The sequence below is a fragment of the Oryx dammah genome, unplaced genomic scaffold (assembly GCF_014754425.2).
Source record: "Oryx dammah isolate SB20612 unplaced genomic scaffold, SCBI_Odam_1.1 HiC_scaffold_29, whole genome shotgun sequence".
Classification (NCBI taxonomy): Eukaryota; Metazoa; Chordata; class Mammalia; order Artiodactyla; family Bovidae; genus Oryx; species Oryx dammah.
Genome location: NW_024070213.1, coordinates 40,116,345 through 40,137,057, shown reverse-complemented (window position 1 = coordinate 40,137,057; position 20,713 = coordinate 40,116,345). Strand labels below are relative to the sequence as shown.

Genomic DNA, 20,713 nt, shown 5'->3' with positions numbered 1-20,713 from the left:
TCTTGCCACTTCTTGTTAATATCTTCTGCTTCTGTTAGATCCATATGATTTCTGTCCTTTATGAAGCCCATCTTTGCATGAAATGTTCCCTTGGTATCTCTAATTTTCTTGAAAAGATCTCTAGTCTTTCCCATTCTGTTGTTTTACTCTATTTCTTTGCATTGATCTCTGAGGAAGGCTTTCTTATCTCTCCTTGATATTCTTTGGAGCTCTGCATTCAGATGCTTATATCTTTTCTTTTCTCCTTTGCTTTTCACTTCTCTTCTTGTCACAGCTATTTGTAAGGCCTCCCCAGACAGCCATTTTGCTTTTTTGCATTTCTTTTCCATGGGGATGGTCCTGATTTCTGTCTCCTGTACAGTGTCACGAACCTCAGTCCATAGTTCATCAGGCACTCTTGTCTATCAGATCTAGTCCCTTAAATCTATTTCTCACTTCCACTGTATAATCATAAGGGATTTGATTTAGGTCATACCTGAATGGTCTAGTGGGTTTCCCTGCTTTCTTCAATTTAAGTCTGAATTTGGCAAAAAGGAGTTCATGATCTGAGCCACAGTCAGCTCCTGGTATTGTTTTTGCTGACTGTATAGAGCGTCTCCATCTTTGGCTGCAAAGAATATAATCAGTCTGATTTCAGTGTTGACCATCTGGTGATATCCATGAGTAGAGTCTTCTCTTGTGTTGTTGGAAGAGGGTGTTTGCTATGACCAGTGCGTTCCCTTGGCAAAACTATATTAGCCTTTGTCCTGCTTCATTCTGTACTCCAAGGCCAAATTTCCCTTTTAGTCCAGGTGTTTCTTGACTTCCTTTGCATTCCAGTCCCCTATAATGAAAAGGACATCTTTTTTGGGTGTTAGTTCTAAAAGGTCTTGTAGGTCTTCATAGAACCGTTCCACTTCACCTTCTTAAGCATTACTGGTTGGGGCATAGGCTTGGATTACGGTGATATTGGATGCTTTGCCGTGGAAACGAACAGAGATCATTCTGTTGTTTTTGAGATTGTATCCAAGTACTGCATTTCAAACTCTTTCGTTGACCATGATGGCTATTCCATTTCTTCTAAGGGATTCCTGCCCACAGTAGTAGATATAATGGTCATGTGAGTTAAATTCACCCATTCCAGTCCATTTTAGTTCGCTGATTCCTAGAATGTCGACGTTCACTCTTGCCATCTCCTATTTGACCACTTCCAATTTGCCTTAGTTTGTGGACCTAACATTCCAGGTTCCTATGCAATATTGCTGTTTACAGCATCAGACCTTTCTTCTATCACCAGTCACATCCACAACTGGGTATTGTTTTTGCTTTGGCTCCATCCCTTCATTCTTTCTGGAGTTATTTCTCCACTGATCTCCAGTAGTATATTGGGCATCTACTGACCTGGGGTGTTCTTCTTTCAGTGTCCTATCTTTTTGCCTTTTCATACTATTCATGGGGTTCTCATGGCAAGAATACTGAGATGGTTTGCCATTCCCTTCTCCAGTGGACCACATTCTGTCAGACCTCTCCACCATGACCTGTCTGTCTTGGGTGGCCCCACACAGCATGGGTTAAATTCATTGAGTTAGACAAGGCCGAGGTACATGTGATCAGATTGACTAGTTTTCTGTGATTATGGTTTTAGTGGGTCTACCCTCTGATGCCCTCTCATAACACCTACCATCTTACTTGGGTTTCTCTTACCTTGGACAAAGGGTATCTCCTCACAGCTGCCCCTCCTGACCTTGAACGTGGAGTAGCTCTTCCTGGCCCTCCTGCGCCCGTGCAGCCACTGCTCCTTGGACGTGGGGTTGCTCCTCTCAATCTTTAATCCAACTTTCTGTTGATGGGTGGAGCTGTGTTCCCTCCCTGCTATTTACCTGGGGCCAAACTGTGGTGCAGGTAATGAAGCTAATGCTGGGCTCCTTCAAAAGATCCCATGCATGTACTGCTACACTCGATACCCCCAACCCTGCCACAGGCCTCCACTGACCCACGCCTCTGCCGGAGACTCCTGGAAACTCCCAGGCAAGTCTGGGTCAGTCTCTTGTGGGGTCACTGCTCCTTTCTCCTGGGTCCTGGTGCGTACAAGGTTCCGTTTGTGCCCTCCAAGAGTCTGTTTCCCAGTCTGGTGTAAGTTCTGGCAGCTCTGTTACAGTTAGGCGACCTCCTCCAAGAGGGCTTATGCCATACCCAAGTCTGCTGCACCCAGAGGCCCTGCCCCTGCGGCAGTCCACGGCAGACCCGCACCTCCACAGGAACACTCAAACAGTTCTGTCTCCATCTCTGTGGGGTCTCTAGGTCCTGGTGTGCACACAGTTTGTTTGAGCCCTCTGAGCATATCTAGCGGGAATGGGGTTTGATTCTAAATGCAAATTTGCCCCTCCTACCATCTTGCTAGGGCTTTACCTTTGCCCTTGGACGTGGGGTATCTCCTCTCAGCCACTCTAGCGCCGTGCAACCACCACTCCAGCACCTACTGTCTTGGCTGGGGCTTCTCTGACCTTGGACGTGGGGTACCTCCTCACAGCCATTCCAGCGCCACACCAAAGCAAAAACAACAGCCAGTTGTGGATGTGATTGGTGATAGAAGGAAAGTCTGACGCTGTAAAGAGCAGTATTGCCTAGGAACCTGGAATGTTAGGTCCACAAATCAAGGCAAATTGGAAGTGGTCAAACAGGAGATGGCAAGAATAAACATAGACATTTTAGGAAACAGCAAACTAAAATGGACTGGAATGGGTGAATTTAACTCAGATGACCATTATATCTACTACTATGGACAATAATCCCTTATAAGAAATGGAGTAGCCATCATAGTCAACAAAAGAGTCTGAAATGCAATACTTGGATGTAATCTCAAAAACAACAGAATGATCTCTGTTCATTTCCCAGGCAAACGATTCAGTGTCACAGTAATCCAAGTCTTTTCCCCAACCAGTAATGCTGAAGAAGCTGAAGTTAAACGGTTCTGTGAAGACCTACAAGACCTTTTAGAACTAACACCCAAAAAAGATGTCCTTTTCATTATAGGGGACTGGAATGCAAAAGTAGGAAGTCAAGAAACACCTGGAGTAGCAGGCAGATTTGACCTTGGAGTACAGAATGAAGTAGGGCAAAGGCTAATAGAGTTTTGCCAAGCCTTTGACTGTGTGGATCAAAACAAACTCTGGAAAATTCTGAAAGAGATGGGAATACCAGACCACCTGACCTGCCTCTTGAGAAATCTGCATGCAGGTCAGGAAGCAACAGTTAAAACCGCACATGGAAGAGCAGATTGGTTCCAAATAGGAAAAGGAGTACGTCAAGTCTGTATATTGTCACCCTGCTTATTTAACTTATATGTAGAATATATCAGGAGAAACACTGGGCTGGATGAAGCACAAACTGGAATTAAGATTGCCGGGAGAAATATCAGTAACCTCAGATATGCAGATGATACCAGCCATATGGCAGGAAGTGAAGAACTAAAGAGCCTCATGATGAAAGTGAAAGAGGAGAGTGAAAAGTTTGGCTTAAAACTCAACATACAAAAAGCTAAGATCATGGCATCTTGGCCCATCACTTCATGGCAAAAAGATGGGGAAACAATGGAAAGAGTGAGAGACTTTATTTTGGGGGGCTCCAAAATCACTGTAGTTGGTGACTGCAGCCATGAAATTAAAAGATGCTTCTTCCTTGGAAATAAAGTTGTGGCCAACCTAGACAGCATATTGAAAAGCAGAGACATTACTTTGCCATCTAAGGTCCATCTAGTCAATGCTATGGTTTTTCTAGTAGTCATGTATGGACGTGAGAGTTGGACTATAAAGAAAGCTTAGCTTCAAAGAACTGATGCTTTGAACTGTGGTATTGAAGAAGACTCTTGAGAGTCCCTTGAACTGCAAGGAGATCCAACCAGTCCATCCTAAAGGAAATCAGTCCTGAATATTCATTGGAAGGACTGATGCTGAAACGCCAATTCTTTGGCCATCTGATGGGAAAAATTGACTCATTTGAAAAGACTCCAATGCTGGGAAAGATTAATGGCAGGAAGGAAGAGAAGGGGACGCCAGAGGATGAGATGTTTGGATGACGTCACTGACCCAGTGGACATGAGTTTAAGTAAACTTTGGGAGCTGGTGATGGACAGGGAGGTCTGGTGTGTTGCAGTTCATGGGGTCTCAAAGAGTCAGACACGACTGAGTGATCAAACTGAACTGAACTGAACTGTAGCCCACCAGGCTCCTCTGTCCATGGGATTTCCTAGGCAAGAATGCTGGTGAGTTGCCCTTTCCTTTTCCAAGGGATCTTCCCGGACCAGGGAGCAAAGCTGAGTCTTCTGCTTTGGCAGGAGGTGAATACAGGTGTGTAATAAAGGAGTATTTTATAAGAAGAGAACTCAGAGACTGGTAATGGGGAATATGTTAAGTTGGAAAGAAGGTTTTGAATTGGAAATTTGCAGTTTTGAAATTTAGTTCATTCCTGGCCACTTAGAATGCTTGGACATAAAAGAGGAATCATTTGCCTCTTTTATGATCTGAAAACACACTAACAGTCTATAACATCTGTGATTTTCTTAAAGACGCTCAGAGAAGAAAAAGGAAAAGCCAAGCAGTGGCAAAGAAATGGTAGAAGACTGTGATGGAGATTGGGTGCACAAAATGGAGTGGCATTGAGCCACCAGAATTGTCAGAAGGCAGGTGGGGGAGAATCAGTTGAGTTTGGGTAAACTCCGGGAGTTGGTGATGGACAGGGAGGCCTGTGCTGTAGTTCATGGGGTCACAAAGAATCGGACACACTGAGCAAATGAACTGAACTGAACTGAGGAGAGTAAAACATGTGGAATTAAGCCTTTTAACCTAAGTGACCTAAACTAAATATTGATATTATTATGCAGGTTCTTGAAAAATGGCTAAAAAATGTGATGTTTCTATCTTCCAGATGAGCTGCTGAGCTATTTGTTGGAGAAGTTTAGTACTTACCTTTTTATTTCCCACGATGCTTGTCATGATTTTATTGTCAGGGAAAAAAAAACAAAACTTTGTAAATTACCATATGTGACAGTAATGCTTGGTTTAATTTACTGAATACTATCTAAGCTAAGTATTATGCTGTTGGAGTTTCTTGGGGTGCATATATGTGATAATATTTGTAGATTCTTGTATTTGTGTAGTTACTGTCCTATTTTTAATAACCTGAAGGAAATAAAATGCTTACCATTTTCTTACCTAAAAGTGTTCCATTAAATATGTTTCTGAAATGTGTCAAATTATTGATTCATTTAGGTTTACATGTGAGAAAACTATGGTGATAGCAAACACATGAAAGGACCAAAGAGGGTGTGTATGAATTAAGAAAGGCTCCTCTGGTGAAAGAGAAAGTCGCTCAGTCATGTCCAAGTCTTTGCGACCCCATGGACTATTCAGTCCATGCAGTTCTCCAGGCCAGAATACTGGAGTGGGTAGCCTTTCTCCTCTCCAAGGGATCTTCCCAATCCATAGATGGAACCCAGGTCTCCCACATTGTAGGCAGATTCTTTACCAGCTGAGCCACAGGGAAGCCCAAGAATTCTGGAGTGGGTAGCCTATCCCTTCTCCAGCAGATCTTCTCAACCCAGGAATCAAACCAGAGTCTTCTGCATTGCAGATGGATTGTTTACCAACTGGAAGCCCCATCAGTAAAGAATCCACCTGCTGATATAGGAGACAAAAGTTCCATCCCTGGGTTGGGAATATCTCCAGGAGTAGGAAATGGCAACCCTCTCCAGTATTCTTGCCTAGGAAATCCCATGGACAGAGGAGCCTGGCAGGCTAAGTCCATGGGATTGCAGAGTCAGACACAGGAACTTCACCAGTGGTCCAGTAGTTAAGACTCTGTCTTCCAATGCAAAGAATCAGACACAACTTAGCGACTAAGCAACAAAAACAATGAATTACGGAAATCAGTCACAATACTGTATATATCGCCATTTCCTTTGCTTTCAGAGTATAGTACAGGCATACCTCAGAGATCTCTGATTTTGGTTCCAGATCACCACAGTAAAGTGAATATCACAATAAAGCAAGAAGTTTTTGGTTTGCCAGTGCATATGTTTACATGCTGTTGTCTATTAAGTGTGCAATAGCATTATATCTGAAAAAACAATACATTACCTTAATTTCAAATACTTTATTGCTAAAAAATGCTAACGATCCTCTGACAGCAGAGGTTGCTACTAACTTTCAATTTGTATAAAATGCAGTATCTTTGAAGTGCAGTGAAATGTATGCTTGTATTTATTATTATAAATATCCACCTCCTTTCAGATCTCAGTGAAAAAAATTGTTAATTTTCATCATTGCTTTACTTAATTATCCTTCCTTGTAGCCCACTTTTTTTCCCCTGCTTTCAAAAGCAGTGCCTTTCCTGCCAGTGGAGCCTTCTCCATGCCAAGAGAGTGTTAGTTGTGGAGATACTGCTGATAATAGCTAGTATTATTAAGCTGGTCTGCACTAGCTTCTTTGCTGACTGCATTAAGTATATTAGTTCTTTGATCCTTCTTATAAGCATATCCCTACATATAAACCTATATTGTTCTACCCATTTTATGATGGAGGCTCAGAGATGATCAAGAGCTTGCTTCAGGATCACACAGCTAGGAAGTGGTGAAACTAGGATTCAGACTTAGGTCTACCAATTCAGAGCCCAAGCACTTAACCATTGCACTATATATAACTGGCTCTGTCACTCTAATACAAAGGTGATGTGTGCCTTTTGTTGCTATTGAGCTCGATGTTTTACTTTGGTAGCCCTCTAAGAAATTTTGAATAACCTAAAATACTGAATATAAGAGAGTTCAGCAACAGTCTGTCATACCAATCTGATGAGGTCTTTCAGAATGAAAGAACTCTCAGGTGCCTCACCCCTGCCTCACCCTGGGCTCTGTGAGGAGGGTGGACCCAAAAGAAGATAGGATAATACCCTGGGAAGCAGGGTACATTCTCAGGTGCCATCTTGCCTCATGAAGAGTTTCATGAAGCAAAGATTGAGATCAAAGAGCCTAACCCTGAAACAGTGTCATCATTACCTGTTGGTAAGTGTACAAGCTTGGATTAGTAGCAGAGTTAGGATTAGAACCCAGGTTTCCTTATTTCTGGCACCATGTTCATGATGTCTAATTCATAAGGACTGTGGAAAGGTGTGGAAAATCTTCAGTACCAGCATTCTTTTACATATTTGGAAAAAGAATACTATGCAGTAAAGTGAACTGTGGATTTTTAAAAAGCTTTATTTGATTGAACTCTCTTATTTAAGTAGGTTGCTTCAACTCTAATGAAGACAGTGAAAGAGGATGATTCACTAGAAAGGTGGAAAAGTTATATGTTCAGGATGAAATCTTCCTTTCCTATAGAAATGCAAGTGTTTATACTAAAGTCTTGGGGAGGAAGGTTGCAGAGAGAATTAATATGCTGCCTATGAGATGGAAGTAAATAGCTAATGACTGTAATTTTTACTCACTTACTTACGTTAGTTAATTTGTAGAGTTTCACCCTCCAGGGAAGGTGAACACTGAACTTGAAATGCACTAAGAGATGTTGACCGTTATGGGGATTCAGACTTTCCAGGTGATTGTACTAGATACAGTGTTTTATTTTTCACAAGTGGATGACTAAGTCATCAGTTCATTCATTTTCTTTCATGTTTATAAATTATCCTAATTTTTTGAATCAGTTTGACATGGGCAGACACTTAATTTAAATGGTTTTTATTTCCTTTTGATAGCATTAAAGTGCTCATTCATTCATTTGAAAAATATTTATGGAACCCATACTGTATATGACACTGTCCTGTTCATTGGGAGATTAACAGTGAACAAAATAACAAAAATCCCTTCTGTCAGCATGAGAAAGCAAACAAGGAACTTATTAATATATGAAATAAATAATCTGTCAGAAAGTGATAAGGTTTGTGAAGAAAAATAAAGTAGGGAAAGGAAGCAAGGAGTGCTTAGGAGGAAAGATTTCAGGTTTAAAATCTTCCTGCCATATTTTATTGTATTTAATCTTATATATAATCTCAGATTTTCCCATTTCCACACAGAGCATCAAGAATTACATTTTTAGCTGAGTTGTATTCTGAAAATATTACATTTTCACCTAGATTGTCGTCTGACTGAAAGAGAATAGATCTCAGAATTAGTTACAGGGTAAAGGGATTTATAACCATGACTATGCAAATGATTGAACAACTGTTAGAATCTTGTATGCTACTTACAAAACAAAAACAAATAAGCAGTCTTTAGCATTTCAGCAAATGTAGTCTTCTTTGGTAAAATTATACTTAATAAGTGAGGTTTAATAATGTAAAGAATAAATGATTTAACAAGATGAGGAATGTGTAGACTTCATAGTAATTTTTTAAGCAGATGCCCATTTCCCTGTTTTGAAAATAAAATTAAACTGGGCATTTTGTCTCAAAGAATGAAATGCTAGTTATATCCTGAAAGTTAATATTTATCCTTGTCTTTTGTGCTTTTCCAGTTTGCCTACCAGGAGAAATGTTCAGCCATGTGTATTTTGCTCCTTCCTTTATTCATTATATAAGTTCATTAGCTGGTGTTTATAATCCACCTCATATTTTTACTATTTGTTCAGTAACCCTAATTTTTTAATCTGAGCAAATTTTACTATCATACATGACAGAGTTTGGTTTTTGTTTTTGGCTACAGGGCTGTTTCCAAGGCCTCCAGATCTTTATAGATTATGTTACTTATATTTTACTCTTCCTCTTTATTTACTACATAGATTCTAGTATTTATATTCTGCTTCCGAGTTCTTAAAAAAAAAAATTTCATGACACTTGTTGAAGAGAGTTCCTTTATTTAAGGTATAGAGACCACTGCAGTGGAGTCTTGCAGTGGAGAGGGAGATTAGAGGCTTCTCTGAATATTGCATGGACACGTGGGAATTTATCACCAAGAAGCAGAGTGGAGATCAGTGAGTAGGAAATTACCAAGAGGGAACATCAGGGGTAAAGGGGGATTCTGAGTGAGCTGACCTAATAGGATTCTTGCTGAAGACAGACCTGAGTCATTAGACATCACCTGGGGATGATGGAGAATTCAGAACTTGATTAGATGTCCAGAATGATCATATAATGAGAGGGAAAATGGTTTCTGCTAAGCTGACTTAATAAGTTTCTTACTAAAACTGAATTTTACAAAGAAATCCATAGATAGGCTTAGGAGAAGTTCCAGGGGTCTGACTAAAGTTTGATGAAGCAGAGAATCTTTTTCAGTGTCTTGATGTGTTTTTTTTTCTGAATCTTCCTTTTCAATATCCTATTTTACAGTCTTATATAGTCTTATGTTGATCTTTTGCTTTAGGGACATTTCCAAGGATTCTACTTCAAAGATCTGTCACTAGCTCTTTGCATTTTTTTCTCAATATAAACCTATTCTTTAAAAAAAAAAAAACTATTTTAAGAGGGGCTACTTTACTTTGCTACCATTTTTATCATAATTATTCAGTGTTCCTCTAAATAGCAGACTGAAATTAGATGATTCATCAGTTTGAAACCAAAGGCATGCATAAATTATTTAAAGAGCAACAAAAGAAGCAGCACTCTGATTTTAAGCTTTTTTGTAAATTGGATACTATATTAATAATACATTTTAAATCATCAATTGTCAGTCATGCAGTGTGACTTGCTGGATGGCAAAAGTATAAATTCACTTCTTGTGTATAGCTCCATGCTCTCAGGGATATATCGGAGTAAATAGTTCTAGAATAGTGCAATGAATGCAGTCATGGACATGATAGATCAAGAGCTGAGAAATCTTTTAAAATAATTTGATATATGAAGAAAACATAGAACACTGTTTGACATAAATTGTAACAGAATTTTTTTGGATCTGTCTCCTAAAGAAAATAAAACCAAAAATAAATAAATGAGACCTGATTAGACTTAAAATTTTTTGCATAGCAAAGGGAGCCATCAAGAAAACCAGAAGACAGCCTACTGAATGGGAAAAAATATTTGCAAATGATATGACTGATAAGGGATTAATATCCAGCATAAATAAATGGCTCATCCAACTCAACATAAAAAAAAAAAAAAAACCAATTAAAAATGAGCAGAAAGTCTGGATAGAAATTTTTGCAAAGAAGTCATACACAAATGGCCAACAGGCACAGGAAAAGATGCTCAACATCATTAATCATCAGAGAAGTGTAAGTTAAAACCACAGTGAAATAACACCTCATGCATATGTCACTCGGTCATGTCCAACTCTTGTGACCCTATGTCCATGGGGATTCTCCAGGCAAGAATACTGGAGTGGGTTGCCATGCCTCCCTCCAGGGGTTCCTCCCAATCCAGGTCTCCTGAACTACAGGTGGATTCTTTACTGTCTGAGCCAGCAGGGAAGCCCAAGAAAACTGGAGTAGGTAGCCTATCCCTTCTCCAAGGTATCTTCCCGATGCAAGAATCAAACCAGGGTCTCCTGCCGGGGTCTCCTGCATTGCAGGTGGTCTTCATGAGCTGAGCTACCAGGGAAGCCCCAAATATCACCTCACACTTGTCAAAATGGCTGTCATCAAAAAGACCACAAATAACAAATGTTGGTGAGTAAATGGAGAAAACAGAACCCTTGTACACTGTTGGTGGGAATGTAAATCAGGGAGGTCACTATGGAAAACGGTACGGGTATTTCTCTAAAACCTAAAAGCTATTGTATAGTTCTATTGACATATTTTATAGTAGTTCTATTTCTGGGTATTTATCTGGAAAAAAAAAAACAGAAAAGGCTAATTCAAAAAGATACATACACCCCAGTGTTCATAGAAGCATTATTTATAATTGCCAAGATATGGAAGCACCCTCAGTGTCCTTCAATAGATGAATGGATAGAGAAGATGCAGTATCTGTACATATACACAATGGAGTAATACTCAGCCATAAAAAAAGAATGAAATTTTGCCATCTGCAACAACACGGATGGGCTTGAAATCAGAAGAAATAAGTCAGAGAAAGACAAATAGTGTATGATATCACTTATATGTGGAATCTAAAAAGTAAGACAAATTAGTGAACATAAAACAGAAACAGATTCACAGATACAGAGAACAAAGTAGTGATTATCAGTGGGGAGAGGGAAGGGGAGGAAGAGATAAGAAAGGGGTAGGAGATTAAGAAGTACTAACTACTATCTATGAAATTAATATACTACAAGGATATAAAAGAATGTAGGGAAAACCACTCGGCCATTCAGGTATGACCTAAGTCAAATCCTGTATAATTATACAGTGGAAATGACAAATAGATTGAAGGGATAGATCTGACAGAGTGCCTGAAGACCTATGGACAGAAATTTGTAATATTGTATAGGTGGCAGTGATCAAAACCACCCCCAAGAGAAAGAAATGCAAAAAGGCAAAGTGGTTTTCTGAGGAGGCCTTACGAATAGCTGAGAAAAGAAGAGAAGCAAAAGGCAAATGAGAAAAGGAAAGATACACCCATCTGAATGCAGAGTTACAGAGAATAGCAAGGAGAGGTGAGAAAGTCTTTTTAAGTGAACAATGCAAAGAAATAGAGGGAAACAATAGTGGGAAAGACAAGAGATCTCTCCAAGAAAATCAGAGATACCAAGAGAACATTTCATGCAAAGATAGGCACAATAAAGGACAGAAATAGTATGGACCTAACAGAAGGAGAAGATATTAAGAAGAGATGTCAAGAATACATAGAGGATCTGTACAAAAAAGATCTTGACCCAGATAACCACGATGGTGTGATCAGTGATACAGAGCCAGACATCCTGGAATGTGAAGTCAAGTGGGCCTTAGGAAGTATTACTATGAACAAAGCTAGTGAAGGTAATGGAATTTCAGCTGAACTATTTTAAATCCTAAAAGATGATCCCGTGAAAGTGCTGCACTCAGTATGCCTGCAAATTGGAAAACAGCAGTGGCCATAGGACTGGAAAAGGTCAGATTTCATTTCAGTCCCAAAGAAGGGCAATGCCAAAGAACATTCAAATTACTATGCACAGTTGTACTCAAAATTGTACCGCACAATTGAATTCAAAATTGTACTGCACAGTAATGCTAAAAGTCCTTCAAGATAGGCTTCAACTGTATGTGAACTTCCAGATGTACAAGCTGGGTTTACAAAAGGCAGAGGAACCAGAGATCATATTGCAAACATCCATTGGATCATAGAAAAAGCTAGAGAATTTCAGGAAAATATATGCTTCATTGTCTATACTAAAGCCTTTGACTATGTAGATCAGAACAAAGTGTAGAAAATTCTTCAAGAAATGAGAATACCAAACCACCTTCAATGGACTGGTCCAAACTGGGAAAGGAGTACGTCAAGGCTATATATTGTCACCCTGCTTATTTAACTTATATGCAGAGTACATCATGTGAAATGCTGGACTGGATGAAGCACAAGCAGGAATCAAGATTTCCAGGAGAAATATCAATAACCTCATAATATGCAGATGATACCACTCTTAGGGCAGAAAGCAAAGAGGAACTAAAGAGCCTCTTAATGAAGGTGAAGGAGTAAAAAAGCTGGCTGAAAACTCAGCATTCAAAAAAAACAAAAAGATCATGGCATCCAGTTCCATCACTTCATGGCAAATAGATGGGGAAACAATGGAAACAGTGACAGACTTTATTTTCTTGGACTCCAAAATCACTGCAGATGGTAACTGCAGCCATGAAATTAAAGGACACTTGCTCCTTGGAAGAAAAGCAGTGACAAACCTAGACAGTATTTTAAAAAGCAGAGATACTACTTTGCCTACAAAGGTCTGTATAGTCAATGCTATGGTTTTTCCAGTAGTCATGTATGGATATAAGAGTTGGACAGTATAAAAGGTTGAATACTGAGGAACTGATGCCTTCAAATTGTGGAAAAAACTCTTGAGAGTCCCTTGGACAGCAGGGAGATCAAACTAGTCAATCCTAAAGGAAATCAACCCTGAATATTCATTGGAAGGACTGATGCCAAAGCTGATGGTCCAGTACTCTGGCTACCTCATGCAAAGAGCTGACTCATTGGAGAAGACCCTGATGCTGGGAAAGATTGAAGGTAGGAGGAGAGGGTGACAACAGAGGATGAGATGGTTAGATGGCACCACCGACTCAATGACATGAGTTTGAGCAAACTCCAGAAGATAGAGAAGGACAGGGAAGCCTGGCGGGCTACAGTCCATAGAGTTGCAAAGAGTCTGACACTACTGAGCAACTGAACAACAAAAATAACAAGGATGTATTGTACAGCACAAGAAATGCAGCCATTACTTTATAATAACTATAAATGAGATGTAACTTTAAAAAACTGTGAATACTTTGTTGTATACTGAAACTTACATTGTATATCAGCTGTACTTCAATTAAAAATTAATTGAAAATAAAAAGAAAACCACCTATAATGCCATCACCATGAAATGTTAACTTTTGGTATTATGTCTTTCCATTGCATGGATCCTGATGTGTGCATGTCCATACTTATTTTGTTAATTAGAAAATTTCTTACACAGCATTGTATCCAGCTTTTTCATTCATTATTGTATCATGACCACTGTCCCATATTATTGATATTCCTGAAAGTGAAAGTCTTAGTCACTCAGTCGTGTCCAACTCTTTGCAACCCCATGGACAGTAGCCCACCAGCCTTCTCTGTCAGTGGCATTTTCTGGGCAAGAATACTGGAATGGGTAGCCATTCCCTTTTCCAGGGGATCTTCCCTACCCAGGAATCAAACCCAGGTCTCCTGCATTGGAGGCAGATTCTTCACCATCTGAGCCACCCTGGAAGCCCGATTGATATTCCTGGTAACTTAATTTTTTAAATGACTATATGGTCTTTCATTATATCACCCCCTACTGTTGAACATTTAGGTTGCATTGAGCCATGAAATTAAAAGACGCTTGCTCCTTGGAAGAAAAGCTTTGACCAAGCTAGACAGTATATTAAAAAGCAGAGACTTTGCCGACAAAGACCCAGTCTAGTCAATGCTGTGGTCATGTATAGATGTGAGAGTTGGACTATAAAGAAAGCTGAGCACTGAAGAATTGATGCTTTTGAACTGTGGTGTTAGAGAAGACTCTTGATAGTGTTTTGGATTGCAGGGAGATCGAACCAGTCAATCCTAGAGGAAATCATGCCTGAATATTCATTGGAAGGGCTGATACTGAAGCTGAAACTCCAATACTTGGGCCACCTGATGCAAACAAAGAACTGACGCATTGAAAAAGACCCTGAACCTGGGAAAGATTGAAGGCGGGAGGAGAAGGGGACGACAGAGGATAAGATGGTTGGATAGCATCACTGACTCGATGGACATGAGTTTGAGCAAGCTCCAGGAGTTGATGGACGGGGAATCCTGGCGTGCTGCAGTTCATAGGGTCACAAAGTGTCGTACACAACTGAGCAACTGAACTGAACTGAGCATGTTTACTTGATTCTGAGTAACTGTTGATTGTAAGATCTGCTATTAATTCAAAAGCTTTTTGGAAAAATTATACTTTAAACTTGTATATGACAGAGAAGATTCGTTCTAGTTTCAGAAGCATTTAAAAGCCAAAATGTGAGTCTTGTATGTGTAGTCACTCGGTCATGTCCAACTCTTTGCTGCCTTTTGGACCGTAGCCTGCCAGGCTCCTTTGTCCATGGGATTCTCCAGGCAAGAATATTGGAGTGGGTTGCCATTCCTTTCTACACAGTATCTTCCCAACCCAGGAATTAAACCCTCATCTCCTGTGTTTCCTGCATTACAGGCAGATTCTTTATCCATTGAGCCACTGGGGAAGCCCCAAGTGTGCGTGACTAACTCATTCAAAATGTGAATCTTAGAATAAAGGAAACGTAGAATTCATTATTGCATGTATGCTGTGATGAACGTCTGTAACCCTAAATGTTAGACTGTGTCTCTGATTACATTTATTCAGGGTGTATTTATAGAAGGAGGAGGTGATGTAGTTGACTCTGCAGATAAATGGCTTACAGACATGACATCGACCCTTGAAGCAGTTATAGCAGAGAGGATTGTATAGAAAACAGACTCGTTATTATAAAACACTGTGATAAATACTATAATTGGAGAGTATGAGAGGGATAGCTAATTTAAATCTGGAGGAATTATAGAACACTTCCTATGTAGCACCTAAAGCTGAGAAACGAAGTTGGAAGAAAACTTCATCTTCCAAGACTCAAATGTGGAGAGATCTTACCCCACTGGGATCACTGAGGTATCTGAAGACAGCTGGAGGTTTAAGGTAGAGAGAAGGATCAGCAGAAAGTGTAAGTAAGCTAAAAATTGAATTCCAGCCATTGGATTGGCAGTTAGGGCTATAAATGACTTCATCAAGATCATTTTCAGGGAAAGAAGCTGATTTGAGATGAACAAAAGATCCAAAAATAATTAAGCAGAGGCCTTACATGTAAACTTTTCTTAAGAATGTTTACATGAAAGAGCATAGAAACAGATTGAAATGTAGTGTCAGAGAGACCAGCATACTTGTAAGCTGAAGGGCAACACTCATTTGAGAGAAAAAAAAAATTGGAGATATGGCACACGAGATTTCTAATGGAGAAGATTCTAGTAGGCAAGAGAGGACTGGTCAAGGATCCTGGTGGAAGAAAGTTTCAAGCTGTGGCCAATATATATTATATTTTGGGATTAGAAGAAAGATGAGTGGGGGTTGGGTCTGTATGTGTGTATCAGTGAAGCAGAGAGCAGCAGGAGGGAGGCAAGGCTGGGTCATCAAGTTGAGTAGAGGCACTTGAGGATAAAGGCAAAGGTTTGGTAACAGTCTTGAAGAGAAATGGGGGAACTTGATAAAGGGCAGCAGGTTCAGTGATTCTTGGTAGTCATGAGGGAAATCAAGAACTAATTATTAATACATGGATATGATAAAGGAAAGTGCTACAGTGGTCTCTATCCAGGCTTGGGGCTCTGTTGGGCAGGTGGGTGGAAAACAGAAAATCATTACAGACACTGTACATTTTTTAACCTCAGTTTGAAAGATGCATTGATTGTGGTGAGGGTTGCACATCTCTATGAATATGCTAAAAACCACTGAATTGGATACTTTAAATGGATGAATTATATGATATCTCCTGGAGAAGGAAATGTCAATACTTCCGTATTTTTGCTTTGAAAAATTTCCATTGTCAGGGGAGCCTGGCAGGCTATAGTCCAAGGGGTTGCAAAGAGCTGGCCATGACTAAGCAACTGAGCCAGTATCTGGTATCTAAATTACATCTCAATAAAGCTGGTATATACTTGTTTAAAAAGAATCTATTGAAAAATAAGTATTGCTGGTCTTTGGTTTTCAACCGTATATCCTTCCTATTTTAAAGACAGGTGAGATCACATTTTATTTTTTCATTTGTTTGTTTTAACCTACCCCCTTCTATTCTTTCAGTCGCTGGGTGAGTCGGAGTGCCACTGCACAGCGTAGGAAAGACCGCCTTCGCCAGCATTCCGAGCACGTTGGGCTGGACAACGATTTGCGGGAGGTATGTGTGTTGCCTTTCTGGGATGCCTTGATGTGGGAACTGTAAGCTAGGCTTACTTAGTCCAGCAGGTATCATTGTGTAGGTTCTCTTGCATTCTTCTAAAAAAAAAATTGTTCAATTTATGTTTTAAAATAATAATTCTCTTATGCTGACTGACATAGCTGAAACACCTTTTTTTTTTCCATTTTGTAATTTTAATACATCTAAAATAAGGCTGTAAAATAAGTCTCCTTGTAGACCACATCAAGTAAAGGCTGAGCTTAGGATCAAGTTTTGGTCAGTATGTCTCCTGCAGGGGGAAAAAGGTATAAGAAGCATAGACTTTCTAAGTTTCAAACATAATTCAAACTTAGTAAATATATATTTGCCTGTGATTTGTCCTTGGCTTGTTGACACCATTTTTAGGAGTGTTTTAAAATTACTTTAAATTGATATCCTTATGCTTTATTTGTACTATTTGAAAATAAAACAGTAATTATACATTTGAATAATGATAAGTAATTTTTAATTTTTTCTTGTGATCAAAAAATGCAGTCAATTATCTGTTAACTTCTAAACTCAAATGAGTTAAAAAAAAAACAGAAAACATCATTCTGAATATATATATTGCTTTTTGTTGATTTGTTCATACATACATGGTTTTAAACATTTTCTTAAGAACTGAAGCATAGTTTGTCTACTGCTTTCCTTTGTGCTACTGTATTTCTCTCCCTTCCCTTCTGCTTTGACTTTATCATATGCATGCTTGTTTTGCTTGTCTCTTTCTCCCATCCTTTTCTTTTTTGCTTTTCTGTCATTTGCACTTCTCCACCCTCATAGCCTTCCGGGGAACTTGTGGTCTGTCAGAACTCCATGGCATTCTGGGAGTGGGATCAGGGTCCACCTCCTCCTGCACGACTTCCTAAAAAATCCTTCTCTGAGTGCTGCCTGGTATGTTCTTTGCCTGAAAGTCCTTTGCAGATGTTCCTGAATCTTGTCTGTGGTGTTCCTGAATCATCCACGTGTGTGAGTGCACATAGCTCTAGATGCCTCACATCACCTTGTGACGTGAAATCTTAGCTCTCCACTTCCTTTTTTGTGGCTTGTACCTCTTCATGATGGTGTGTGCGCTAATAAGAGTATTCTCTGCATTTGGCAGAGAAAACTGATTATTTGAATCCCAAATCAGTGGTATTTTTGAGGGAAAAGAAGGGGACTAGATTTAGCACATTGTTTTTCTTCCAAAAAGGGGAAATATTTAAGTATTCAAATTTTCTTTTATTTAAGCTTGTTGCAAAAGTGATTCATTTTCAAACAACTTTTCTTTTGCTGAGTTTATCTGTTCCTGGTCTGTATTTTATATGGTCAGAAAATCAGATCACCAGTATATAATCTTAGTGCTAAAAGAAACAGTTGAGGTATCTTTGTCCAGCTTGACATGATTTAACCGAATCCAAGTGTTAGTCGATCAGTCATGTCTGACTCTTTGTGGTTCCATGTACTGTAGCCTGCCAGGCTCCTCTGTCCGTGGAATTTTTCAGGCAAGAATACTGGATTGGGTAGCCATTCCTTTCTCCAGGGGATCTTCCTGACTCAGGGTTCGAATCTGGGTCTCCCACATTGCAGGCAGTCTTTACCGTCTGAGCCAGTAGGGAAGCAAGTCCAAAAGGCTTTGTCTAAAGTCAAATGGACACACAGAGGCAGGGCTAGGCCCACAGGCCAGGCCTCCTGACTCCAAGCCAGTACTCTTCCCAGGAACCCTGCACAACTAGGTTGCACTGAAATTACTCACCTGAGGGCCAGAGTTACTTAGGACTTTTGGTTGTATTTTATCCCATTATGACATAGTAAGATAAATTTACTTAACTTTACATTGGTCTGCTCTTCACATGCTCCATGTTGGTTAGAGGGACAGGGTATTTATTAGACAAAATCCTGTGCTGAAGAGCAATTATTTCAGTGTTTATTGAATAATAGGATATGTTTTTACAGATAGTTCCTACTATTTTGGGCTTCCCTGATAGCTCAGTTGGTAAGGGATCTGCCTATAATGCAGGAGACCCCAGTTTGATTCCTGGGTCGGGAAGATCCGCTGGAGAAGGGATAGGCTACCCACTCTAGTATTCTGGCCTGGAGAATTCCATGGACTATTAAGTCATGTAAGAGTCACATAAGGGTCACAAAGAGTTGGACACGACTGAGGAACTTTCACTTTATTCACTCACTTTTCTACTATTTTTGGTTTAGAAATGAAGAAGAGCATAGTAGAAATCTCAGAAGAAACCTGGGGTGACTTCCCTCTGTGGGAAAATGGACTTTATTATGAAACCACTCCCTATGAAAGATTTCTTCCTTCTCAGTTTTTTATCTTAAAATACACCTTTTCCTCCAGTTACCCCAAAGAAAGCACATCTGTATTGTCACTTGTTTATTGTAAGGGTACTGCTTTGTTTTTGCAGTATGCAGCCTCACTTCGCAGAAGCAGCCTCACTTCCTGCTATGAGAAGGGGTCTTTAGCCACCCCTGTATTCATTCTGCACATGTCCATGGAATGTGACTTGTTTTGTGGCTTCCACAAAGTGCTCAGAGGAGAGTTTGCATGTGGCTATGTGGAATTCACTGTTGGCTAATACTGTATCCGCCTCGTATGTGCTGGCTGATCAGTGAATATGGCCACTCAAAGGACAGTCCCATTCTAGCTTGCTGTCATTTATATTATACAATAGAACCTAAACTTTAAACAGTGGTTAATTTTTAATCCAATTATTGACTTTTAAAAACCTAGTCATATATTTCAGAGAAAAGGAAGAATGCCAGAGGCTTCTTCCTGTCCTCTTGCTTTCTCATGTACCTCACTTCTTTCCTTGTAGCTAGGGTATTTCTTCCTCAGCCAAGTGTGATACTTCACTGTTCTTGAGAGTTGGGTCTTGTAGTGGTTCTCTCTGTATTTGCACAGTCCTAAAGATGGAGGAATTGAGGCCTGGGGAGAAACAGAACCCCTTTAACATTAGCAGTTAACATTTGTTTTTACCAACCATTTATCTCTAAGTTGTAATATTCCAAATAACATTAGTACAACCTGAAATGATAGGAAATGGAGGTAATTATAGTCTCATATATGATCCTTGTCTTATATCTCAGGTTTATTTTTCTGAAATTCTTCATTTCCTGGTTTTATGTATACTAACCTTCAGGATGTTTCACACAACTCCGTTACACTTAATTTCCCTGGTGGAGATTGTTGCCTCTCATTGTCAATTTTCCCTCTTCCTTTTACCCTCTAAAAAGGATTTGAAGCAGGAAGAAATATACACAACTAACCATGTGCAGAGTCCATTTAATTTTTAAATCCATCCTTAAAATAAGTACACTAGAAAAGAGATTATTTTGTAAATGCTGCCTTTTGTCAGGAGGGTCGGGAAGTAGAAGGTAAATGGCTTTGTTGAATCCCTAATTGGTGAGATTTTTAACAATTGTACTAAATTTAGCGGGTTATTTTTCTTCCAAAGGGGAAATGTGTTAAATGTGCAAAAACTCTCTTTTATTTAAAGAATGCAAAAGATTTTACACATATTTTTCTTATACTATCAAATCTTCCCTTAAGATAGTAAAGATAGATTTCACATATGTGTCTGTGGGAGGATGTGCTGACTTGCAGTCTCTCTCACTCCAATAAACTGCTGGTTTTACTATATAATTAGAGCAATTATTCTCTAAATACAGACCTAAGACACTTAGACTTCTTGGAGATTCTGCCCTGCAGTCCTGACACCAACATAAGGTATCCGGATGAACTTTCGCAGGTGCCACAGAAAGAAGAAAGATAACAGCTGTCCTGAACTAATTACATGTAGTGCTTTTCTTATTGGAAATTCACTAACCAAAGTTCAAGAGCAGTGGTCTGAGTTTCTGTGGTCCTCTCTGAGCCGTCGATGTCTCCTAAAATGATATGATATTTCTGATTTATTTTGACCATGGAACAAGGCAAAGTACGGATGTCGCAAAGTATCTTGGAAATAAGAGGTCACCTCCTACATTGGGAGTACATGATACTTTGCAGAGCTGTCGCCTAGCCTTTGTTATGAGGCAGGTGGGCTTGTTTTATGCCCGTTTTATGAATAAGCACGTATGCCTGAGGTCATAAAATTCATTGCAGCCATTTTCCAGAGCTGACTTAATTTACTGTTGTGACTTGATTAGAACAAAAGACAGCACTCCCTAAGAGGCTGGAAGCGCCTCGGGGCTCTTGATCTGTGGGG

At 39.6% G+C, this 20,713-nt stretch overlaps 1 protein-coding gene across 1 annotated transcript in view; it reads left to right on the top strand.

Annotated features, from left to right (window-relative positions):
- LOC120858532 (DENN domain-containing protein 5B) overlaps nt 1-20,713 on the top strand; it is a 120,493-nt gene that overhangs the window by 55,479 nt on the left and 44,301 nt on the right. Inside the window, exon 8 of the mRNA XM_040234652.1 lies at nt 16,382-16,475. Within this exon, the coding sequence (XP_040090586.1) occupies nt 16,382-16,475 (94 nt within the window). The remainder of the gene's footprint in view (nt 1-16,381; nt 16,476-20,713) is intronic.